A 26,019-nucleotide genomic window follows, 5' to 3' on the forward strand; every position below is an offset into this window, starting at 1 on the left:
GAAAGACGTCGTGCTTGCGTCCGAGAACCAGAAGAAAGGACGAGAAGCCCTGATGTGTGATTACGGAATAAAACTGTGTTTAGCAGGAAATGTGTGATGCGGTTATATTTCAGATAATTGCTTTAGCAGGTGAGTATTTTCCTGTTTACGGTCTAGCTACACAACGAAGCTGTTTCTCCATTTGAACAGCTCTAAAGTTTTCCATGTGTTATCTGGTTTCCTGTCACTTCTCAAGATACGGGAAAATGTAGTGCAGTATATAGTAGTGAGCTATAGTATGATAGAACAGCAAGCGGCAGTAGTATAGTGTAGCAAAGTGGATATATATATATATATATATATACACACACACACACACACACCCATAGGTTAGATTAGACAGATATTTTATTGATCTCGGAGGAAATTCAAGCATCCTAGCAACCTACAGAGACACAAACATAAGCAAACCTAATGAGGTCATTTGTGTATGTATATAAACGTGTGTAAATATAAATATACACAGGTGCAGTATATACGTGTGTGTGTGTATGTATGCATATATATATATATATATATATATATATAATAAATAAATAAAATATAGGGGCACGGTGGCTTATTGGTTAGCACGTTCGCCTCACACCGCCAGGGTTGGGGGTTCGATTCCCACCTCTGCCTTGTGTATGTGGAATTTGCATGTTCTCCCCGTGCCTCGAGGGTTTCCTCCGGGTACTCCGGTTTCCTCCCCCCGGTCCAAAGACATGCATGGTAGGTTGATTGGCATCTCTGGAAAATTGTCCGTAGTGTATGAGAGTGTGTGAGTGAAAGAGAGTGTGTGTGTGTGTGTGTGTGTGCCCTGTGATGGGTTGGCACTCTGTCCAGGGTGTATCCTGCCTCGATGCCCAATGACGCCCGAGATAGGCACAGGCTCCCCGTGACCCAAGAAATTCGGGTAAGCGGTAGAAAATGAATGGTCCACTGCAGCATAACCTCCCTTTTCACCTCTCCACAAGCCCCAGGAGGGACAGCCTGCCTCTTCTTTCTCTGCCAGGTTTACAGTCCTATCCTGGTTCCAGCACTTTTAACTCACCTGAGACAGGTCTCGAACCTGTGTACGTCTGCAGGGACAGGACAGACGTTCATACTCAGACCACTGAGTCACCAGTGCCTTCAAAGAGGTCTGCTTTATAAAGGCTTTATCCAAGGTGCAATACATCTCAGTGTATAAAGGCTTTATCCTTCACCGCCACGTTAAACGTAGCATTTGGAATAAGGTTTTTGAGAGCTTGTTTGTTAATGGTGTAGTGGGTAGAGGTGGTGTCCTTCACATACAAGATCACTGGTTCAAATCTGAGCTTAGAAATGTGTCTAAATCTAACTAATCATGTGTCTATACAATGGTGAATTGTCTGCATATGACGTGTATATGTGATTGATGTTGGATCGTCTGTATAAAAGGTGTATGTATGTGATGAATGTAAATATGATTAAGGAAGTCATATGTAATCATAATTAGTGATGACAAATGTGTACGTGTAAATGCAATATACTCTAAAGGTGGTACCATGCAAGGACTCACTTAACCTCTCTCTCTATGGCTTATAATGGTTGGAGAAAGTGTGAAGAAGGTAAGTTCACTTTACAAGTGTCTTTCATCCATCCATCCATCCATCTTCTACTGCTTTATCTGGGGCCGGGGGCAGCAGTCTAAGCAGGGATGCCCAGACTTCCCTCTTCCCAGACACTTCTTCCAGCTCTTCCGGGGGAATACCGAGGCGTTCCCAGGCCAGTCGAGAGACATAGTCCCTCCAGCGTGTCCTAGGTCTTCCCCGGGGCCTCCTCCCAGTTGGACATGCCCGGAACACCTCCCCAGGAAGGCGTCCAGGAGGCATCCGAAACAGATGCCCGAGCCACCTCAGCTGACTCCTCTCGATGTGGAGGAGCAGCGGCTCTACTCTGAGCTCCTCCTGAGTGACCGAGCTCCTCACCCTATCTCTAAGGGAGCGCCCAGCCACCCTGTGGAGGAAACTCATTTCGGCCGCCTGTATCCGGGATCTCATCCTTTTGGTCATGACCCAAAGCTCATGACCATAGGTGAGGGTAGAAACGTAGATTGAGCGGTAAATAGAGAGCTTCGCCTTGTGTCTCAGCTCTTTCTTTACCACAACAGATCTGTATATCGACGCATCACTGCAGAAGATACACCAATCCGCCTGTCGATCTCCCGCTCCATCCTTCCCTCACTTGTAAACGAGACCCCAAGATACTTAAACTCCTCCACTTGAGGCAGGAGCTCTCCACCAACCTGAAGGGAGCAAGCCACCCTTTTCTGACTGAGAACCATGGCCTCGGACATGGCCTTCACACTCGGCTGCAAACCGTCCCAGTGCACGCTGAAGGTCCTGGTTTGAGGAAGCCAGCAGGACAACATCATCTGCAAAAAGCAGAGACGAAATCCTGTGGTTCCCAAACCGGACTCCCTCCGGCCCCATACTGCGCCTAGAAATCCTGTCCATATAAGTAATGAACAGGACCGGTGACAAAGGATCTGGCTTACTGTCAAGTAACAAGTCTGACTTACTGCCGGCAATGCGAACCAAACTCCTGCTCCGGACGTATAGGGACCGGACAGCCCTTAACAGAGGGCCCCCGACCCCATACTCCCAGAGCACCCCCCACAGGTCACCACGAGGGACACAGTCAAAAGGCTTCTCCAGATCCACAAAACACACGTGAACTGGTTGGACAAACTCCCATGAACCCTCCAGCAACCTGGCGAGGGTATAGAGATGGTCCAGTGTTCCACGACTTGGACGAAACCCGCATTGTTCCTCCTGAATCCGAGGTTCGACTATCGGCCGAATTCTCCTCTCCAGTACCCTGGCATAGACTTTTCTGGGGAGGCTGAGGAGTGTGATCCCCCTATAGTTGGAACACACCCTCCGGTTCCCCTTCTTAAACAGAGGGGCCACCACCCCAGTCTGCCAGTCCAGAGGCACTGTCCCCAACCGCCACGCGATGTTGCAGACGCGTGTCAACCAGGACATCCCCACATCATCCAGAGACTTGAGGTACTCAGGGCGGATCTCATCCACTCCCGGTGCCTTGCCACTGAGGAGCTTCTCAACTACCTCAGTGACCTCAGCTTGGGGAATCGACGAGTCCACAAGTGAGCCCCCGCCCTCTGCTTCCTCAGTGGAAGACATGTCGGTGGGGTTGAGGAGAACCTCGAAGTATTCCTTCCACCGTCCGAGGATGTCCCCAGTCAAAGTCAGCAGATTCCCACTCCCACTGTAAACAGTGTGAGCAGGGCACTGCTTCCCCCTCCTGAGGCACCGGACGATTTGCCAGAATTTCTTCAACCGATAGTCTTTCTCCATGGCCTCACCGAACTCCTCCCAGACCCGAGTTTTTGCCTCCGTAACCACCCGGGTTAAAGCTCGCTTGGCCCTTCGGTACCTATCAGCTGCCTCCAAAGTCCCCCGAGCCAACCAGCCTTCTTCATCTTGACGGCATCCAATACTTCCGGGTTCCACCACCGGGTTCGGGGATTGCCACCACAACAGGCAGCGGAGACCTTACGACCACAGCTCCGAGCAGCCGTGTCGACAATGGAGGTGGAGAACATGGTCCACTCGGACTCAATGTCTCCAACCTCCCTCGGGATCTGGTTGAAGCTCTGCCGGAGGTGGGAGTTGAAGATCTCTCTGACTGGAGACTCTGTCAAACGTTCCCAGCAGACCCTCACAGTACGTTTGGGTCTGCCAAGTCTGTCCTACTTCCTCCCCTGCCATCGGATCCAAGGTGGTGATCAGTTGACAGCTCCGCCCCTCTCTTTACCCAAGTGTCCAAGACATACGGCCGGAGGTCAGATGAAACAACCAAAAATCGATCATTGACTTCCGACCTAGGGTGTCCTGGTGCCATGTGTACTGATGGACACCCTTATGCTTGAACATGGTGTTCGTTATGGACAAACTGTGACTAGCAGAGAAGTCCAATAACAGAACACCACTCGGGTTCAGGTCGGGGAAGCCGTTCCTCCCAATCACGCCCCTCCAGGTGTCACTGTCACTGCCCACGTGAGCGTTGAAGTCCCCCAGTAGAACGACGGAGTCCCGGTTGGACCACTTTCCAGCACCCCTTCCAGACACGCCAAGAAGGTTGGGTACTCTACACTGCCATTTGGCCCATAAGCACAAATAACAATGAGAGACCTATCCCCGACCCGAAGGCGCAGGGAAACGACCCTCTCGTTCACCGGGGTGAACTCCAACACATGGTTGCTGAGCTGGGGGGCTATGAGCAAGCCCACACCAGCCCGCCACCTCTCACCATGGGCAACTCCAGAGTAGTAGAGAGTCCAGCCTCTCTCAAGGAGTTGGATTCCAGAGCCCAAGCTGTGTGTGGAGGTGAGCCCAACTATAGCTAGTCGGTATCTCTCAACCTCCCGCACCAGCTCAGGCTCCTTCCCGCCCAGCGAGGTGACATTCCATGTCCCTAGTGCCAGATTCCGTGTCTAGGGATTGGGTCGCCGAGGCCCCCGCCTTCGACTGCCACCCAAACCACATTGCACCGGCCCCTTACGGTTTCTCCTGCAGGTGGTGGGCCCACAGGAGATCGGCCCCACGTCGCTCTTTCGGGCTGAGCCCAGCCGGGCCCCGTGGGGCAAGACCCGGCCACCAGGCGCTCGCATGCGAGCCCCAACCCCGGGCCTGGCTCCAGGGCGGGGCCCCGGTTGCGCCTTACCGGGCGACGTCACGGACATTGGTTTGACTTTACTCATAAGGGTTTTTTAAATTTTTTTCCACCACAATAAGGTGGCGGTTTAAGGAGGGGACAAGTGTCCTTCACTCAGACAAATCAAACAATACAAGTCTGTTTTAACCTGGCCATCTGACCCAGAGAGAGAATTTGCAGCTGGTTGACTGCTTAGGCTGCTGAATGGAGATCCAAACTGACAATGTGTTCATATGCCTTCATACACTTTTGACTGATTTTTCACCCCAACTGTTTTTTTTCTTCTTTTCTTCAGAAATTCAGAAGCAGACAGAGATTTAGCCAATTTCCATAATCCTCAGTAACTGTATATAAAGACATACGTGTGATAACTAGATACGCTAGGCCATGACTTGAGAAAACATTAGATCATAATAATTACTTTAATGACTGAGATGTACAAACAGGAAATGGCATCGGTTAGACGTGTGTTTTTATTAAAGTCCCACCCACACAAATACAAACGATTCAAACCACCAAGGAGTCAAGTTCCCGTCAATCATTAAAAGTTGAAGAAAAAAACTTGGAGCGTGAACTGGGGAGCGTGTGGCAAAAGCTGCCGCTTCATGGCCTGCAGTTTCATATTAATGTTCGTCATGACATCACATTGTTTTATTACTCAGACACATTCATGTGCACCTGTAGCCACCGCAAAGGACACTACAAGAAATGGTGATTACTTAAAAGTAGGGTTGTCGGACTTACACTGTATGAGGAGTTTATACGTAAATATGGTTTTATTAAAGAAAATTTGAAAAGTAATAATGTGTATAGAACTGCAGATGGATCATCATATCAGGTGGACCGTCATATGCTCCGTCAGAGCATTCCATAGTCCATAGTACGCACCATAAATGAACATTTGAAACCAATTGTACGCTTAATACCGTTCCCTAAAAGGAAGAACATGGAGGAGGAGGGATCAGGCAAACCTTACACATAAAGCAGTAAAATATTACAGCCCTTACACACACACACACACACACACATACACACACACACACACACACACACACACACACACACACACACACACACACACACATACACTAACTAGTAAACACTTTTTTTGGTATACTAGCTAGTGAAGCTTATATAGAAGCGTCTCAGAGTTCGTTAAAATAGCTGAGACTTTCATGTTAGCTACCTTATAGCGCACAAATAAATTTTTTAAAAATAACAAAAACGTTTGCATAAGAGGTCAAAGTCAAAGAAAAAGGCATCATGACATCGAAGCACACAAAGCAGAAATACAATTAAAGTTTTTCATTTAGACTAATTTATGGTAGGTGCCTTTACTTTTCACCAACAAACACAATCACACATGGATAAAAAGGTTACAGATATGCATTTGGACAGAAACACTGCTGAGGTCATGTGTGTGCGGTGCTGCTTCTTGTCATTAATGACATTAACGGTAACACCGAGGATGCTTATTCCTTCTGATGAGACATACCAGGACATGTCAGATGAAATCCACAAGATTTACAGATTCAAGACTCAATGCATTGCAGTTTTTGCCCTTGCCCTAACAGGACTTTTCAGGAACTTTCAGAACATGGAGCGATCCTGAATGCATTTTTTAAAAAAGTCATTTATTACACAAAACCAAAACTTTTCAATTCAGAGAAAAAGTTTAGCTTCAAAGCCTCCGTCATCCAGATGTCATTCAGCAAGAAACTATGCTAAATGTATCCGTTAATAAAAATGGCAAAAACAAACCCCAAAGAAATAAAAAATACTGTGTATAATGATTTGCAAAGCATGCACCTGAACGACACCAGATAGGACACTTCTGATTAATTAGTACCGTATTTTCTGGACTATAAGCCGCAACATTTGTTCTTACACTTTGAACCTTGCGGCTTAAACAATGATGCGGCTAATATATTGATTTTTCTATTTATTTATTTTTTTTTTTGTGTGACGTGCTCAGTTTTTTGGTGGCATGAAGCTTTCTTTAGACCAATGAAATTGCCGAACGGGTTAAATGTAGGGTCTCCGATGTTTGAGAAATGCTTAAAAAAACTGAGTCGGGACCACAAACTAAAAATCAAAACAAACGTGTAGCCAATGAGCAGAAAGGGGCGTGTCTTGTCAATATGTGGCGGAGAGCGTGTTCAGTGCGCATGTGTGACATTGGCAGGAAGCGGTTTTAACATTGACATGGAGGATAAAAACAAAGAAAGAAAGTGAAGATAAGGCAAGAAGTAGAACGCGGTTGTAGCTGCCTCTCTACATTACTACGATAGAAAAGAGGTGTTATTTGTGTAGTAACAGCGTTTAGCTCAGGAGTTATTGACTCGGGAAACTCCAGCCTGTGAATATGTGGCCAACTTCCTGCTCCTTCAGATCTCTCCAGCGCTGGAAAGCTCATCCTGTATTAACACGTCCTACTTCTTGCCTTATAGGAGGAAGCTAGTGACCAATTACTTTCTTGATAGGCTACTGTTTACTGCTAATTTATTTATTTTTTGGTACAAGCCATGTTTCAAAATAATAATTTTTTAAAAATTAAGTGGGTGAAGCTTATATTCAGGTGCGTTCAATAGTCCGGAAATTACGGTACCAAGAATGTTACTCACTTCTGAGTATTGAATAGTACCAAGTTTTTAGGCATAACATTTAATCTGGATAATGCAACGTCTTTTTGTCAAAGCAACATGAAAGGAGAAGTACAATTTTAGTAATACTCAGCAGGACACGCTTTATTTATTCAGAGTTTCTCATTTACAGTCATTTAAACTAGATGTCTTAATTCTTCCCTGACACACACGCTCCAAACATGTATTTGGTTAAAAGACTTTTTTTCTCTAGCTGTATTTCAGAAAATGCATCCAACACCAGTTCAGTAAAACGTAGTACACATATCTGGGAAAAAGATCTTCTATAATAAGATTTCTCTAATAATAATAATAATAATAATAATAATAATAATAATAATAATAATAATAATAACTAAAATTCATGCCAAGAGGTTTTGCCTCAACCTCAACCTCAAACCAACCCCAGTTCAAGCTGAATCAAATCTCTGCAGTAACTATAACAAGAGATAGATACTCGGATTTCTCTGTGCTGCACATAAAGAGAATCCATTTTACACATATTCATACAAACGCTATGGAAACGCATTTGGACACGCTGTCAAAACATGCAGTGTTACTGAACACTTTTGTATTATCCAAAGCATGAAACGTTCCCAAAAATCACACTTTCCACAGTTAAACAGAGCTTAAATTATTATACATGGAGTATAATCACCAGTTTAACGATTACACTTATTATACAGTATGAACTTTATAGGCATACATTGACATGCCAACATGATATTTACTGCAATACCAATAAGGTTGTGTTTGCGGTGCTGCTGTATCAGGTGTTGGGTTGATCAGGTCATCAGGTACCATTTTAAATAGAAGGCATTAAATGATAAACACATGGATGCTCATTTATCATGGCATTTGGGTACGAGATACCGAGACATGTTAAATACCATGATTAACGTACCAAGACTCAACCCATTCTCAGTGTATATAACTCAGTTTTTGACCCTAGTTGCCCTAAGCAAGGGCATTTCAGGACCTTCTGGAAAACATGGAATGATCCCGTTACTGAAACTTGACTCGTCATTGAATTGTTTAGCTTAAAAGGCTTCATCAGCCCATGGATGGATCAAAACAAACTAACCACTAAGAAAAATTGTTAGCTAGAAAAAATAGGTAGGTTGGCATCCGTCAGCACTTTACTAAATAAAAACTTCTGACATTTGCTAAAATTCCTAAACAAATCACAAAGACAGCACGAGTACAGTGAAAAATGTTGTTAGTGCCATCAGATGTAAGCAAACAAGTAAAAGATGACCGGATGGTATGAATCGTTAAAGTACGTGAGCAAAATGGGGACGCTAGCCGAGCAAATACTTTGCTAGCTATGTACGTCAACGGTTCATAGTTTCAGACTTGCAACTTCTGGCCATATCTTTGATCTGTTGACATTAACAAAAAAATTTCCACTATAGTCACTGTTCTATGATGCATATCCATGTTAGGGAAATCTTTTTCGGAGGTAAATACAGTTTGTTTTGATTGTGTAAAACATTGACATTGCTAGTACTAGGAAATGAAGGAAGCCGACTGAAATGTGTACATTCTACATGTACAAATCAGAAGGCTCCTCAAACTGTAGATTGCAAACATTGTCAGTACATGGGGTTACCCTGAGGTCACCTTTCTCATACATGTTCCTGACTCCGACCAGTGACCACAAAAGCTAGAGCTAGAAGTCAGAAACTAGTTAGGAGAAAGATGACAGGGCTTTAAGACAAGGCGGGTACAATAGGTAGCAATATTGTTGGTTTCTTCTTGATTACGGCTTTCCAGACTGGTTCATCTTGGGGATCTGAACGGTGACCGGTTGTCCAACTGGTGCAGAGATTTGGGCTTTGAAGCTCTGCTGAGCACCCCCAATCCCTCGCTGAACCTCGGAGCAGTACCTTCGAGTTACTTCCACCTTTGCGTGACTTCTCGAGGATCCGGGAACGGACTCGGACTGGCCGTAGGACACCCCGCCGACACGAATCGGGACAACTTTCTCTCCGCTTGACCCAGGTGGAGAGTGGTCGGAAAAGACGTTAGAGAAGTGCTCCTTGAAGCGACTGAAGAACCCAGGACGGACCTTTGGACTCATTACTGGACAGCCCAAGTTTAGCAGGACAGGGTGGCCGACGGTGGGTTCGTTAATTTCTCGTTGCAGGACAGAAATTTCACATGGTTTCTCTTCAGGAACTTGTGAATCTCCGCAACCAAATGTCTCCCCTTCTTTAGGAACATAATCCTCCAGGTCTTCCAGGGAAAACACTTTATTCCCGTCATCTAAGATTGTTTTACTACAACCCCCACATGCCTGAATATCTTCCATGTCATCATCGCTTTCAGTCAAGATGCACGGCTGATCAAAATCCACAACCTCCACTTCTGAAGAATCTAACGTTTCCAACTCGCTTGATGGCTCAGCTTCCCAAGAAAACGTTTGTGAATCCACACCAGCCTCTGACGGTTGCAATGCCTCCATTAACTTGTTGTTGGAGTTGTTAAGGTTAGGGTTCTCAGGAGGTTGTCTCTTGCTGGGGGAAGCGCCTCTTCTCCTTGGCAGCTTTGGTGACTTGTTCACTTTATACTCGATTATCTCTTCCACTTCGACCCATTTGGGGTTCTTGGCTGCGGTGCCCTCGGGTTCTGTGACGTACAGAGTGGGGACAGTTTTTCTAGGCAGTGTCCTCCTCGGTCGTGGAGGTTCAGGGGTGGAGGCTTCGGAGCGGTAAACTCCCATGGAGGATGTGCGAGGAGAAGCATGGCGCTTCATTCGAGTGTTCTTCACAACAGTGGTGATCGTCTCCTCTCTGCAAAAGGACAATACAGAATTTCTGCACAATGTCTCAACTGGTTGAAGTCAATAGTGGACATATTTAAATAGAAGAATATATGCTAGTATTGCTAAATAGACAGAAAGAAATTTGAAGACATTTTCCAAATATTCCAAATCGTAAGTCCCAATCTGTTGCATAGAAAAAAATGTATCTAAAATTTTAAAGACTTACATTATGATGGTTTTCTTTGGGATTTTAGTCTCTTGCTCTGTAACTAGAAGAAAAGCAAAAATGAAATGTTTATGTATAATATAGGTCACAATTAAGATCCACTCCACAAAGTACCTCCATGAAATCCCTCACTGGTCTGAGTACCTGAAAGATTAATTCTAATCCATCTTAAGTATGGAACATTTATTTACATCTCTAAATCATTTTCTCTACCTTCAATAGATATTGCCTGGTCTCCTCCTGCCATCGCTAAGGTAGGAAGAACAAACTCTGCTGCACACTTTGCGTTGCCCAGCCGGTTAGACAACTGCATAAAAAAATAATAATAATAATAGCAATTGATTTCTGGATTCTAATTGGTTAAAATGGCTTAATGCTAACAGCAGCTCTGACACGTTTAAAGAAACCAAGTATTTCTTCTGCAATACTGTACCTCACATTCATAGCGCCCCAGATCTTTCTCTCCAGGGTTCTTAATAACAAAAACCACCACTCCACTACGTGGCTCACTGTAGGTTTGATACTTTTCCTGGTCTGTTAGCAGCTTGCTATCCTTAAACCACCTAAGCAGGGGCAAGAGAGTTCAATTAAAATATAGGGAAGCACATTTTTGGAGAGAATTCAAGCATGGCAAATAAATACCTTATTTTTGGACGTGGGGCACTTAGTATCGTGCAAGTGAACTGAGCATCCTCCCCTGCGATCAAGGAAACGTTTCTCAACTTGTGGACAAAGCGTGGCGGTACTGTAAAAGCAAAAAAAGGAATAGGTTTCTAAGAATTTTTTCATCTTGATGTGGATTGTAGGATAAATACTAGAAACCGGGTCCTGGAACCCACCCTGTACTGTAATCTTGCCCAGGGTGCTAGCGTTTCCTGCAGCACTGGTGGCGAAGCACATGTACTGTCCAGAGTCATCAGCAGTCATGTTATCCAGGATAAGAGTGCAGGAACCGTCAGGGTCCTCGATAATGATGTGGTGAGGGTCAACTTCTACGGCTCGGCCATCTGCGCAATCATATACAGGAGTAAGGTGCGGACCAGACCAAGGAGTAATGCAATGACAACAAGCAGAATTCCAGAACAGCCCAACACCACACTTACCTTTAAACCAGGCCACGACGGGTTTAGGAGATCCTGTGACTTTACAAGCCAGTTTGACCGTCTGTCCCAATTCTGCTGTGCAGTCAGTCAACACTGCTTCAAAGTCTGGTGGACCTGTTCACACACACACACACACACACACACACACACACACACACACACACACACACACACACACACACACACACACACAATTACTTTATCTTCACTCAAATACATCATTTTCAGTAGCTACACAGGCTCCCCGTGACCTGAGAAGTTCGGATAAGCGGTAGAAAATGAGTGAGTGAGTGAGTGAGAGTGAGTAATCTTCACTATCTAAATACCAACATTGGTAACTGTTTCCATAAATCTCCTCACATTCATTCATTCATTCATTCATTTTCTACCGCTTATCCGAACTTCTCGGGTCACGGGGAGCCTGTGCCCATCTCAGGCGTCATCGGGCATCGAGGCAGGATACACCCTGGACGGACTGCCAACCCATCACAGGGCACTCTTATTCACTCACACACTCACTCACTACGGACAATTTTCCAGAGATGCCAATCAACCTACCATGCATGTCTTTGGACTGGGGGAGGAAACTGGAGTACCCGGAGGAAAGCACAAGGAGAACATGCAAACTCCACACACACAAGGCGGAGGCGGGAATCGAACCCCCCAACCCTGGAGGTCTGAGGCGAACATGCTAACCACTAAGCCACCGTGAGCCTCTAATCTCCTCACAAAGAATGTCAAATCAAATATTTAATCAGTGTATGTAGAGCAAAACAAGTTGTGAATTGTTACTATAGAAACGTCGATGAATTAGAAAAAGGGCTTTAATATGAACCAGTGATATGCAGCTGTACTACTGTCAAGAAGTGGGACATGGGCTACTCACTCCATGCTGGCATGCTGTAGCGTTGCTGAAGGTTGCGGAGTTCACGGAGCCAGGAGTTCTTCAGAATGACGGTCCGTGCCTGCAGGGTGTACTTTCTCACCGAGTCCTCACGTTCGTGCCAGATCTCGAACGCCCTCTCATCTCCTTCCACAGTGTCGTTCACGTCAATGTTGGTAAGCTGGTATCATATCAGTAAATAAACTGAGTTAATTCCTAGACTAAAACATAACTATAAACAAAAAAATTCCACGGTACACTCTAAAAATGCTTAGACGTTATTCATATAAATTTGTTGTGTATATATATATTTTTTTAATTAAAGCCTTAACAGCAGTTTTTTTTTACCTTCATCATGTTCTTGAACGTGTACGTCTGGATGTCTGAGTTCGTGTCTCGTTTCTGTTTGCAGATGATGATGTAGTTTTTGAAGAGGAAGGCGTGACGGTGATGGCCTCTTGAAGAGGTTCGGACTCCTGGAGCACCCTCCCACACTATAAAGGGGCCCTGAACAAATAAAATCCCCCACAAAAAAGACCACAATAAGAGAAATGTAGCTTAATTCCACAGATCATGTATACTGTAAGGGCCTTTTTACACCCGGTCACTTCATGTGTTGTCTCCGATCCGATAGCTATCTGATTTGTTAAAACTGTTCCATTTACATCAGGCCACATAAATGCGTCTCGGCGAATCGGATATCGATCCGATCTTTCTACTCCCACACAAAATGCACGGACGTTCGATTATCTTTGCCTTAGCCTGCAAAGCAGTGACCTACTTCCGTTTGGGAGGAGTATAGCGCTGACGTATGTGGCTTGAACAACCACATTCATTTACACCTGTCCAGTTTCATCTGAAACGCGTCCCAGACCACCTCCTGAAGTGGTTTGTACCATCGGATTTATATTCGTCTCGAAACCATTTCGGAGGGCATTTAGACCTGGTCTTTTACCATCGGATAGCTATCGGATCACAGAAAACACATGAAGTGACCAGGTGTAAAAAAAACCCTTATACAAGTGAAGGCAACTCACTTAACCTTTTAGAAGTTATGGACATTTATTTTGAAATAAAAATTCCTTTAAAAATATTCTGTAAATGCTAAAGTTACCCAAGTTAGAGGTGTAGTATATAATTAAATACCATTTAATGAAAGGTTTCAACTGCTAAAGTGTAATATATTTGGGGCAAGTGGTTTGATGTTGATTCAAAACAAGATTCTTGACCTTTTACAAGTTAGATTTGTCCCCCAACCCTAATTATGTTCTAGGGAATATATTAGACAATTTGATTTAATTATCAATGTGATTGAAGTTGAATAATTAGGACAAATTTAAAATGATGTAGTATTCATTTTAAAGCCTTAATGTCTCAAAAAAGAGACATGACAAGAGAATGATCATTTCATACTGAACTCATTAAGAGTAGACATAAAATAGTGTTTAAATAATTATTAAACATTGAAGTGGTTTGATCAGCTGTACATCACCATTTCAGCATGTTACTGTATGTATAAATAACATTATTTGTTGCACACAAATCTGTCCATTAGGGTAGACTTTGCATCTCTGTCTTTCTTTGACTGAATATTTGCCTGAAATAATATCGCTTGCCTGTTAGTAAATACTTTATGTTGATATTATTAGTAATTATTAAGTTACTAGTAACTTTGCACTATAACGAAGACAATGACAGTGATTACTGCCTTTATTATCCCAATGATATAGCAATACGGGGGCACGGTGGCTTAGTGGTTAGCATGTTCGCCTCACACCTCCAGGGTTGGGGGTTTGATTCCCACCTCCACCTTGTGTGTGTGGAGTTTGCATGTTCTCCCTGTGCCTCGGGGGTTTCCTCTGGGTACTCCGGTTTCCTCCCCCGGTCCAAAGACATGCATGGTAGGTTGATTGGTATCTCTGGAAAATTGTCCATAGTGTGTGAGTGAATGAGAGAGAGAGTGTGTGTGTGTGTGTGTGTGTGCCCTGCGATGGGTTGGCACTCCGTCCAGGATGTATCCTGCCTCGATTTCCCAATGACGCCTGAGATAAGCACAGGCTCCCCGTGACCCGAGATGTTCGGATAAGTGGTAGAACATGAATGAATATAACTGTAGGAGCCATGTTAGGTGTATGTCATGTGACTGCGGGAGAATGGGGGAGTTAGTAATTACGTAAGGTTTAAAACACCTGTGTGGCTCCGGAAGCATGTGCTGGTGAGTGTAGGAGCACATATTTTTTGGTTGACCGTATAATCACGGTATTAGAACAATATATGCATTGAGAAGCAGTATTGTTGAATTTGAGCAAATCACTGTTATACATTGTTATATAGAAACAAGCTTTCAAACGGATGGAGAATAAACAGCAAACTGCAAGGATGATTAACGTGTCACGAATTTATTGCTTCCCACTCAGCTCCTCGGCGGATTTAAGAACATTGTGCCGCTACAATAACAATACCATAACAAAATTTGTTAACCCATCTCTAGAATCCCATCACCACCACCACCCCCCATCTCAGAGAGGTTCCTCGAAGTGTTTGTGCTAATTAGTCCTACATGCAGTTTTCTTTGTTTTGCCATTTACCTTTGCTTTGGGTCCATGTCTTCTTGTTGGTTTGTTATCCTAATGCACCCGCTCTCTGTTTAGCCCTTTTCTATCTGTTTTCACCATATTGTCTCTGTATTTTGTCATAATTCTGAACACTGATTGTCTTTCCTGTGCCTCTACCCTTGGCTAAGATCGTGTTCTCTTCTATCTATTACTACCAATCTGTTAGCGCAAAAATGTACAAAATGTGTATGACTATGATCCATGCTAATATAATAACACGAGGGTATTTATGTACATTTATATAACGTAATTAATATGACACTTTAAATAATGAGGTGTATAGTTTGTGTGTACCTGTCTGATAGGTTCTCCTAAGGCTTCCAGGTTGGCGGGGTAGTTCTCGATGAGGGAGACATGATGCGTGTTTTCCGAGCGCGTGGGAAGAGAAGAAACCATGGCATAAGCCTCTTCTAGAAGACAGCAGTTCTGTCCGTTCCTTGCCTTATTTTTAATCATCTCCTACAGAACAGATCACATTCCAAATCCATGTCAGTAAGGCCGTAGGTGCGTTTTAATTTGGTCAAATTAAGGCAAAATGTTCAATAAAACAAACATGGCTAACATTATGTTAATCAATCAATCAATCAATCAATCAATCAATCAAATTTTATTTATAGAAGACCTTACACCAACAAAAGGAGTACAAGGTGTTTTCCAGTAAAACAACAATAGACAATAAAATATAAGAACACAATGAACATAAAATAGCAGTTGAATCAGAGGCTAAGTGTTAAAAGCTTATATGAATAAATGAGTTTCCAACTGCGATTTAAAAACACTCAGCACAGTGATACATCGTAAGTGTGCTGGAAGTGCGTTCCACAGTTTTGGTCCCTGGACGGCAAATGACCGGCTTCCAAACAATAATAATTAATAGTTATATACAGGGGCGGTTCTAGACCTTCTTTAGGGTGGCTTCAGCCCCCCTGTATGTCATCTCAGCCACCCTAAAACTAAAGGTATAATTTTTCCTTTCATAAATAAACAAAAAAAATTACATTAAAATGCAGGACATGTCGTCGATGGGAAAGAAAATTATTTATCAGTTTGATCCAAGAGATTTTTTACTTTGCTTTTACGCGCGTGCGTTGTAGACTTTCAAAAGTGCGTCATCAGCTGTCTGCCTTATTTGAACGGAGAAGCACAGGTACGCGCAGCGTGCACGTGCAGTCAAAGCTGGAGACGTTTATCTATAATGTTAATCGGTGGAAAGACGCAAATACGGCAACCAATAGCAGTGAAATGTCACTATTCTTATTACCAGAGTTGTAGCACAAACAAAATATTAATGCAAACAATCCATTCAATACTAAATAAAAATAACATTTATTGATTTGGTCTTTGTCTTGTGAATATTAGTTTATTAATGACTGCATTCATTGGACAAAAAAGAATGCACACATACATGAACTGATTTGATTCAAGACTGACATCATTACATCATGCATAAAATTTTGGTGTCCACTTTTGCCATTTTAAATAATACCATAACTTTTGGCTTATAATATGCAGTCATATAATATATAATATAAAACTCTTCTTGTTTTAAATTCTCACTGAGGGCTAAAACCCCCTAAAGATGAAACCTTAGAACCGCTCCTGGTTATATAGTTAATAACAGTTAATAATTTTACAAAATTAAAAGGTGGTGTGTTACCTTTAAGAGGTCCTTGTATTTCTGGATCCTGTCCGGTGGTCTCTGAAGATAACTATTCACGCTCCGTACCGGCCCTTCTGCAGGATCCACATTCGCCAACTCTGAATCTGTGTAATTCTAGTTTTACGAACAGGGCGACAATCATTTCCACACAAAGCCATAGTCACATTAGTGATATTAATTTTCAGATTATTATTATTATGACTTCAATTTCAAATTGTCTACATGAGCTACCAGACGGCTGTAAGCACCCATGTTAACATCATAAATGTGTCACCGTGATCTGTTTTCAAACTTTTTTTTCCAGGCTAAAAATTTTTTTTGCACATTTCACTAGCCTGACTGTGTGTGTAAGATTTAAGTGAACAATAAGCTTTACATATGTTTTAATTTAATATGTCACATTTCAAATATTACATAATGTATTTGTAAAATTTGTAAAAGAATAGTGGCAACCTTAAAAAAATGTGATATTCTACTTAGAAATAGCAAGAATTTGTGTCAAAAATAAGATAAAGAACATTAACACGTCTACTCTCCCTTTATGCGTTTAAAACAAACCCCCCCCCCCCCCCATACGTTTTCATTAAGGGTGCAAATAATTTAGGAACTGACCAATCTCTGAGAAAAACTATAAATTATGGCCTGTATTTGTATTGTATTGTATGTGCTTTTGTAAGTCATGTTTATGGTCTTACCTTGAAATACTTGTGAACATCTTTCTCACTAACGGTAGCCTGGGCTTTAGCCTGACCTACCAAGTACTGCAGATAGTTCTCAAATCCTTCTGTGTTTTTTAGGAAGCGCATGGCGATGTCGTCATCTGTGTCGCAGTCTTCCAGCCCAGGAAGAAAAGAACTATTAAAAAAAAAAAGTAAGTAAATAAATAAATGAAGAACGGAAGGACAGGAAATGAAATGAAATACTACAGTTTCTAGCTGATAAAAAAAAAATTCAAATGTATAATTTCATTCATTTTCTACCGCTTATCCGAACTTGTCACTGTGCCTATCTCAGGCGTCATCGGGGCATCAAGGCAGGATACACCCTGGACGGAGTCAATTTTTCCAGAGATGCCAATCAACCTACCATACATGTCTTTGGACCGGGGAGGAAACCGGAGTACCCGGAGGAAACCCCTGAGGCACGGGGAGAACATGCAAACTCCACACACACGAGGCGGAGGCGGGAATCGAACCCCCAACCCTGGAGGTGTGAGGTGAACGTGCTAACCAATAAGCCACCGTGCTCCCCAATGTATAATTTCATCTACACAACTATTTAAAACTAAACACAATTACACAATTATTTCCCTCAAAAGAAACTAAAAAAAAGACCCAAGCCCATCAGCGGAGATAATCTAAAGCACAAACCCAACATTTCTGATCACAAACCCTTCCAAAACATTCTGAGGTAAAACATTCCAAGTTTTTATATATGAAATAAGATATGCGAATGATTCAAGAGGGTTTGAGGCTTCACATGTGAAAACACTCCAAGTTCACAGTCAGTTGAGAAACCAGAAGAACCTTGTGTGATGCAGCTGGGATTTAAAACGATTAAAGTGCCTTGCGAGTCACGGACTCGACACACCACCCCAACAGACTTTATTGCACTTTTAATTTATGTACCTGCTGTGGAATGAACCGATGTCACTAATGTTGCGGAAGATGGCGTCCTTGTGAGTGCGAATTTCAGGAGGCGTGCTCTCTTCTTCAATATGCTTCAGATGGTGCGATGTAACAAAGTCCATCTCCTTTACAAACTCCTTCTCACTGCTAATGAGCTCCTGGATGAGTTGGCTTTAAAAAACAAAAACAAAGAACTGCATTGTGAAATATTCAGTGTGCACATCTGCCTTATACGAAGATGTTTAATCAGAACGACGACTCGATTTACGTGAAGCGAACGTGTGCGCGTAAGAGTGAAAACGCACCAGAGCTTCCTTTTGTACTCCCCTTCAGAGACCGCCTCTCCTGTGGTCTCTGGAACTTCTCCTGTATCTGCAGAAACCTAAAGGCCAAGGCATTTGTAGCATTTAGTGTGTTAAAAAACAAACCAGAAGAAACTGAGCAGACTTCAAGGCTATCGGCATGACGAGGCTTTAAACTTGGACGAGTGACACTCACCTTCAGCTTCTTATCTAGGTATGCTGGAGAGACCCAGCCTTGACGTGAGGGTGTTGTTTTAGAGGGTTTAGTTCTCACAAGCCATTTGAGCGGATGAGCAGAGTCCAGGACCTCCACGTACTGCCCCTCCTTTAGAGCGACGCTCTCTTTACTCAGTCCCATGGGGTTATAATCCGCTATCGCTACGTAGATGTCAAACATCTAAACAGAGAAGTGACTCTTAACATGGAAATAGGGTATAGAATATATTTATACTATATATATAAAAAGGGTGAGCGTTACCTCTCCTCGGGCTTCACCCTCGTCGGATTCCGAGGAAGAGTCAGCAATCAGCGAAGCAGGACGCGAGCGTCCGTGGAAAGGAGACGGAGATGGAGTCTTACTCTCATCATCACTATCAGCTCCAGGCACACGTAATGAGGCTGAAAGAAACACACAAAAAAAGATCTGATTTTTAAATATCGTTAACTAATATTAGACAGATAGAATAAATGACAGGTTACGGAGTTAAACGAAAAGCGAAATGTCATCCAAAACAAAAATGGGACATACAGTTTGTACTGTATGTCCCATTTTTGTTTTGGATGACATTTCAAAAAAAAAAAACCAGGAGAGAGAGGGACACTAGAGAGAGCAAGAGAGAAAGTGCGAAAGAGAGAGAGGGCAAGGAGCGAGAGTGAGAAATAGAGAGAGACATTAAGAGAGACAGTGAGAGACTAACAGACAGATTAAAAGGCAAACACGTGGACAGAGACATAATAGGAAACGGTGACAGAGAGAGGCATTAAGAGAGACAGAGGAAGGTAATACATGAAACATTTCATTCTACAATAGAAAGGAATTAGAAGCTCAGATTTAACTAGAACTGAATCTGAAATAATTCAATCATCCCTGGAGAAAGGTCAGCATTACACTAATCGGATGAAGGTAAAGAAACCGTATTTGCACCCAGGTGAAAATGAAAAGATGAAGATGCTGCAGTTTTGTCTGTTCTGTCGTTGGATACATACTGGTCACTTTGGGCCATGTTTTCATCCACTGGAGCACTTGATGGTTCTGTATGCTGTCTGAATAACAAATCAGTTTCAGTGAGTGTGTGGAGGCACTGGGAAGTCAAGGGGCAGAGGGATGAGTGAATGAGTGAGGAGGTAATGATGGGACAAGGGAGTCAGGAAAGGATGAGGGGGAAAAAAATAAAATAGCAAAACTATTAAAGATGATAATAATAAGCAAAATGAACTCTTTGCTAGTTTGCTTCTACACTGTGACCCTTTTTACTCGTGTGCCTTACAGCATGACTCTAGAGTCACACAACTGATGGGTGTTATATACTATATAAACAATAAATTGGACTGGAGTACACTGGACTGGTAAAAAAGTTTCTATTCCCCTTTATAATCAATGTTTTAAACATATAATACAGCATATAATTATTATAATTAATAATAGAAAAAAAGGCATTTCTTTGTGATATCAGTCTTGAACACATTTAAATTGTTTCTTTGGGGTTTTTTTTTACACCTGGTCACTTCCTGTGTTTTCTGTGATGAGATAGCTATCCGATGGTAAAAAGACCAGGTCTAAATTCCCTCCGAAATGTTCTCGAGACGGATATAAACCCGATGGTACAAACCCCTTCAGGAGGTGGTCTGGGACGCGTTTCAGATGAAACTGGACAGGTTTAAATGCATGTGGTTGTTCAAGTCACATACGTCAGCCTATACTCCTCCCAAACGGAAGTACGGCACTCGCAGGTGACTCACGAGTCGTGCCTCGCGCCAGAAACAAACACGTTTTCCCACCAGCGCTGGCTCCGATCTTACACCCAGGCGTCTCATTGGGTCTTAAAATGCACTGCTGCCGCCAGCGAAAACGCAGCAAACAGTAAATGCAGTTTTTTGTAGCAACCGTATACACCAAAGCGTGTTCCATTTCAATCACCCCGGGAAATGAGGTAAAATATATTAGCATTTTGGGCGGGAGTAGAAAGATCGGATCGATATCCGATTCGCCGAGACGCATTTATGTGATCTAATGTAAATGGAACAGTTTTAACAAATCAGACAGCTATCGGATCAGAGAAAACACACGAAGTGACCGGGTGTAAAAAGGCCCTTTAAGTGGTGTATGTGACGATAGTCAAATGTGAACAGCTCTCTTCCCCTCACCTTGCGTGATCTTGGCAGAGACCATCTCCGTGATCTGGCAGGTTAGCTTCTGTAAGAATTCGGCAGTATCGACTCCAGGCAGGTAGGGAAGTTTGGGCTCTCCTGAAAGGTAAGGACACATTGCTCCAGCAGGTGAAGCATTTGTTTACAGACAGAAAATTGTTTATACTTGGGCATACTGTAGTAGCTTGAGTTTAATCTCTTAGTAAGTAAGACTTACATATGAGACCCATTAGAGCTGCTGCTATAGAAAATCAGTACCACCTGACCAATAAGATATCATTCGTAATAAAAGTCCACCATATCTTAGTCATTCATTCATTCATTCATTCATTCATTCATTCATTCATTTTCTACCGCTTATCCGAACTTCTCGGGTCACGGGGAGCCTGTGCCTATCTCAGGCGTCATTCTGCATCGAGGCAGGATACACCCTGGACGTAGTGCCAACCCATCACAGGGCACACACACATTCTCATTCACTCACACTCTCACACACTACAGACAATTTTCCAGAGATGCCAATCAACCTACCCTGCATGTCTTTGGAACGGGGAGGAAACCGGAGTACCCGGAGGAAACCCCCGAGGCACGGGGAGAACATGCAAACTCCACACACACAAGGAGGAGGCGGGAATCGAACCCCCAACCCTGGAGGTGTGAGGCGAACGTGCTAACCACTAAGCCACCGTGCCTCCCTTATCTTAGTCAGTTTGAGCTTAAAAACAAATTAAAGTGCAGTCTTTGAGTATTGGAATCACATTGTTTAGAGTATTAACTGCTCAATGTTGATGGTACGTACGTACGTACAGTATATAATAAACACTGCTCACTGACCTTTGCTTTCTTCTTCTGGAGGGCTGATTGTAATCCCGCAAATGCTGTAAATAAACACACAGTGAAAGCATGTTTTAACAGTCCTAGTGGTGACACTTCACGGTTAGGTTTTAATTAAACAATGTCATTAAAAAGCTTACTCTGGTGTAACGATGCTCTGCTGTCCTTTCGGGAATGTGGACAAACCCTGGTCCACGTCCAAGCGGGCGGTGTTGACCGACTGGCCAGCGCGGTTGCTGGCGATACAAGTGTAGGTGCCGCTGTGCTCCTTTCCTACATCCATTAGAATAAGGCTGTGCTGAAAGCCAGAGCTGGCAATCTTGTATCCGGGAGTGTCTGCTTTAATCCACAAAACGTCCTTCAGTGCTTCTTCCTTCAGCCAGTTCACGCAGGGAGTTGGGGAGCCTACAGGTAGGGGTGCATTCGAAAAAAGATCACCATTAGGGTTATACTGTAGATTTAACAATATACTAGTCATGTAAAGGTCAGTAGAGAGAACACAGCACCTTCCACTTTAACAGACAGTGTGATGCTCGCTCCTTGTTTCACCGTCCGGTTGCAGAACTTCTCGAGAAAACGTGGAGGTACCAGAGGCTCTTTGGAGTCTGTAAAGTCATGGTTCATTGATGCAAGAAAAAAAAACAAAGAGCATTTAAATGAAACTTTTTCATAATATTTCCATTTATATCAAACTTATTGATTTACATTACTGATGCATGTTTATATCCAAACACACCTCTAATCTTCATACTCTCAGGTATGCGCTCTCCTGGAACTGGAATAAGGAAAAGAAAATGTTATTTGCACATGAAATAAAGAAGCGTAACTTTGGGTGGTGTTCAGATTTAATCACTTGAATCTCCTAAATATGACAGGTTCACATACCAAGTACAAGCATGCGTGCGGAGGAGTAGGCCGCTCCAGCTGCGTTGCTGATGTAGACCGAATATTCGCCACTATCTTCACGCTTCACCTCCACAATCTCCAGACTGTACACGTCTCTCTCTGTCGACAGCAAAACCCTGTCTGTGGGGGTCAGTGCCACTCCGTCCTTGAACCAGTAAACTTTTGGACTGGGGAATCCTAAAAACATCATGTTCAAACCATGAACATTGTTTATTATTCTTGTTATTTTTCTATAAAAAAGTGCAACGACCGTTATTCATTCATTTTCTACCGCTTATGCAAACTTCTCGGGTCACGGGGAGCCTGTGCCTATCTCAGGTGTCATCGGGCATCGAGGCAGGATACACCCTGGACGGAGTGCCAACCCATCACAGGGCACACACACTCTCATTCACTCACACACACACACACACACACACACACACACACTACAGACAATTTTCCAGAGATGCCAATCAACCTACCATGCATGTCTTTGGACCGGGGGAGGAAACCGGAGTACCCGGAGGAAACCCCCGAGGCACAGGGAGAACAAGCAAACTCCACGCACACAAGGTGGAGGCGGGAATCGAACCCCCAACCCTGGAGGTGTGAAGCGAACGTGCTAACCACTAAGCCACCGTGCCCCACTACGACCGTTATTATTTTATAAAATGCATTCTACCCCATCCCAATGTTTTCCAAATTTTTAAAAAATACTACAATGAGAACGGAAACATGCCTGACCTTTGACCCTGACGCTCATCTTGGCATTGGGTGCTCCAGGACTCAGACAGAGGTCATGTAGCTCATCCACCACCTGTGGAAGCTGCTCGTCCTCCACCACGGATTCAAACGCCTCTGTGTCTCTGTGCTCAGAACTGTGCAATGAAGCAACAACACAAAGGATCAAAAAGCATATTTCTGAATTTAACACGCACAATTAGAATCTTGCCGCAGTAGAAAGTGAGCACTGAACATTAGTCACCGTAAGGAAAGAATGTTTTAAGGGTTGGATTTTTACCTAGAGACGTAATCTTTAGCGCTAATATACGAAGAAGTTTCGGTGGCATCAGCTGCTGTGTCATAGTCCGAGCTGCAAGACACTGCAAAAAATACAATTTATTGAATGCACGGAAAATAGACATTCAAGTTCTTCACAAAATGGAGATTAAGGATGGTTAAGGATGTTACGTGAGATGAGGTGGTCAATATTTCTGTCTATTAACCACATACAACAATATGTAGCACTCAGTGGGCTGCATAACACCCAAGAGCACCCTACATAATCATTTGTAAGAATTGTTCATCATAGAGAGTTATTGGTAGAAGGATGCTGGAGATGGAGCTGCCAGATAAGAGGTCAAGAGGAAGACCAAAGACTACATACTTAGATGTGTTAAAAGAGTACATTTAGTTAATTGGGGCAAGAGTAGAGGATGCCGAGAGCTTAGAGTTAGGTGGAAATAGATGATTCTCTGTGGTGACCCCTAAAGGAAAAAATCTGCAATTTGACTGCAAGTTTAAGATTAGACAAAAAGGATTAGTTATTTCGGACAAAGAACACAGAGTTTTAATTCTTCAAAGTTGCGTAGAAACAAGTGAAGATCCGAGCAACGCGCAAAACGAAAGCTCCAGCCATCAGTCCTGTATTTATATGACTTATGCATAGGTACGCTAAATCAATGGTCCCCAACCCCCGGGCCGCGGACCGGGACCGGTCCGTGGACCAAATGGTACCGGGCCGCCCAAGAAACATTAAATTATTTCCATTTTATTTACTGTGGTGTATTTCTCTCGGCTTTGTGCGACTTTCCATGGACGAGAGGTTAACCGGGAGCTGAGAGACGTCACCTAAAGCCGCACCAATATCGCGTATGCGCAAAATATCATGATATCGGGCCGGGTTTAGGTGACGTCTGGAGCTGAGCGGCTGCGAGCGGCAGTGGTGTTTGTAGCTTTGGTGGAGAGAGAAGGTGTGTATCGCTCTTCTCTCTGTTCACCGGTACTTTGTCATGTTTAACAGTGCTTGGTGTACGTGTATATTGTGTTTGCTCAAATTTAACCCACAAATTAGCAAAAATGAGCACGAAACAGACGTCGTTAGAAAGTTAGAAACTCTGCCGGTGTTCTGGATTAAAGTCATGGCGGAATACCCTGAGATTGTCACCACAGCACTTACATCCCTATCGCCATTTCCGACATGCTGTCTGTGTGAAGCGAGGTTTTCTGCAGTGACGGCAACCGAAACAAAACAACGGAATAAACTGGACATAAGCGACACACTTCGGGTGTCATTGTCTCCTATTACCCCAGATGGAACCGTCTCGTTGTAAAGAAACAAGCTCAGGGTTCTCATTGATTTAGCGTTGTAGTGAGTTAAAAAGGCATGATTAAATACAATTAAATTAAAATTATTAATTTTAATTTAATTGTATATCCGCAGCCCCACACCCCCACCGGGCCGCGGTAAAATGATCAAACATTGACCGGACCGCGGCGAAAAAAGGTTGGGGACCACTGCGCTAAATAATATACACACACAAAATATAACCTTGTTTAAAATGACGCTCAAAGAAATTAATCGAACATTTAAAACCTAGCCCTAGTAAAATAAAATCACATCCGACATCTTTGTGTTGATCCAAACTCAACGTATTATCAGCTACAGAAAACAGAACACTTGTTTTACAAATCAGATTTGTCTGGACGCAACATTGATAAAAAAAAAAATCTCAGACCTTCAGTTGGTGACATTGCATGCTTATTACCACGAAGACATGCAATAACACTGGTATTCACTGATAAAAGAAAGTGACATTTCCGAGTCTGCATTCAATCATTAAGATTTTCTGCTCATGGGTGGAAGCCACTTTCTTTTATCAGTATACTCACTTTCCACCCTAAGCTCCGCCTTGCTGGAAGCAATGCCACTGTCATTTTCAGCAACGCAGCGGTATACACCCATGTCGAGTGGCCTTACAGTTGTGATGATCAATTGATGGCAGCCCTCCTGGTCTTCGTTGATCATATAATGGTCATCTTCTTGTAGCACTTTCCCATCTTTGAACCACCGTACGCTAGGAGAAGGTTTGCCGATGATCACACAGTCAAAGCTGACTGGGTATCCGTCTGGGACTTCCTGGTTTTGGAGCTGTGTCAGGAAGACTGGGGCTGCTGTGAGCCCAAAGAACGCATGACAGAACATTGAGCTGCTCTGCAAACAAACTCATGCAAATGATACTATAGATCCCACATTCCCCAGCCAAGAACAACTACCGTGCACATTGTAATATTTTCACTAATTTAACAAATCCATTTAAGCTCTCATGAAGGCTTCAATGTGAGCAAGGCAAACATTAAAACGTGCAGGACAGGAAGACTC

At 43.2% G+C, this 26,019-nt stretch overlaps 1 protein-coding gene across 15 annotated transcripts in view; it reads right to left on the minus strand.

The window, feature by feature from the left end:
* Positions 1-7,080: 7,080 nt before the first annotated feature.
* The window catches only part of obscnb (obscurin, cytoskeletal calmodulin and titin-interacting RhoGEF b), a 60,039-nt gene continuing 41,100 nt past the window's right edge, over positions 7,081-26,019 (minus strand). For 5 of the 15 annotated variants that reach the window (XM_047811438.1, XM_047811446.1, XM_047811444.1 and 2 more), the window contains 26 exons: positions 25,530-25,811; positions 23,659-23,740; positions 23,382-23,515; positions 22,635-22,832; positions 22,486-22,524; positions 22,256-22,354; positions 21,890-22,154; positions 21,750-21,793; positions 20,913-21,014; positions 19,755-19,811; positions 19,027-19,166; positions 18,745-18,945; positions 18,552-18,628; positions 18,247-18,417; positions 17,314-17,473; positions 16,616-16,732; positions 15,253-15,417; positions 12,692-12,850; positions 12,347-12,524; positions 11,461-11,574; positions 11,197-11,364; positions 11,000-11,102; positions 10,791-10,920; positions 10,571-10,664; positions 10,358-10,400; positions 7,081-10,159 (listed from right to left, as the gene is read on the minus strand). In XM_047811438.1, the coding sequence (XP_047667394.1) occupies positions 9,127-10,159; positions 10,358-10,400; positions 10,571-10,664; positions 10,791-10,920; positions 11,000-11,102; positions 11,197-11,364; positions 11,461-11,574; positions 12,347-12,524; positions 12,692-12,850; positions 15,253-15,417; positions 16,616-16,732; positions 17,314-17,473; positions 18,247-18,417; positions 18,552-18,628; positions 18,745-18,945; positions 19,027-19,166; positions 19,755-19,811; positions 20,913-21,014; positions 21,750-21,793; positions 21,890-22,154; positions 22,256-22,354; positions 22,486-22,524; positions 22,635-22,832; positions 23,382-23,515; positions 23,659-23,740; positions 25,530-25,811 (4,355 nt within the window). In that variant the 3' untranslated portion in view covers positions 7,081-9,126. The remainder of the gene's footprint in view (positions 10,160-10,357; positions 10,401-10,570; positions 10,665-10,790; positions 10,921-10,999; positions 11,103-11,196; positions 11,365-11,460; positions 11,575-12,346; positions 12,525-12,691; positions 12,851-15,252; positions 15,418-16,615; positions 16,733-17,313; positions 17,474-18,246; positions 18,418-18,551; positions 18,629-18,744; positions 18,946-19,026; positions 19,167-19,754; positions 19,812-20,912; positions 21,015-21,749; positions 21,794-21,889; positions 22,155-22,255; positions 22,355-22,485; positions 22,525-22,634; positions 22,833-23,381; positions 23,516-23,658; positions 23,741-25,529; positions 25,812-26,019) is intronic. The other 10 variants (XM_047811447.1, XM_047811443.1, XM_047811436.1 and 7 more) reach the window with 4 other exon arrangements.

The sequence above is a fragment of the Tachysurus fulvidraco genome, chromosome 3 (genome assembly GCF_022655615.1).
Source record: "Tachysurus fulvidraco isolate hzauxx_2018 chromosome 3, HZAU_PFXX_2.0, whole genome shotgun sequence".
Classification (NCBI taxonomy): domain Eukaryota; kingdom Metazoa; phylum Chordata; class Actinopteri; order Siluriformes; family Bagridae; genus Tachysurus; species Tachysurus fulvidraco.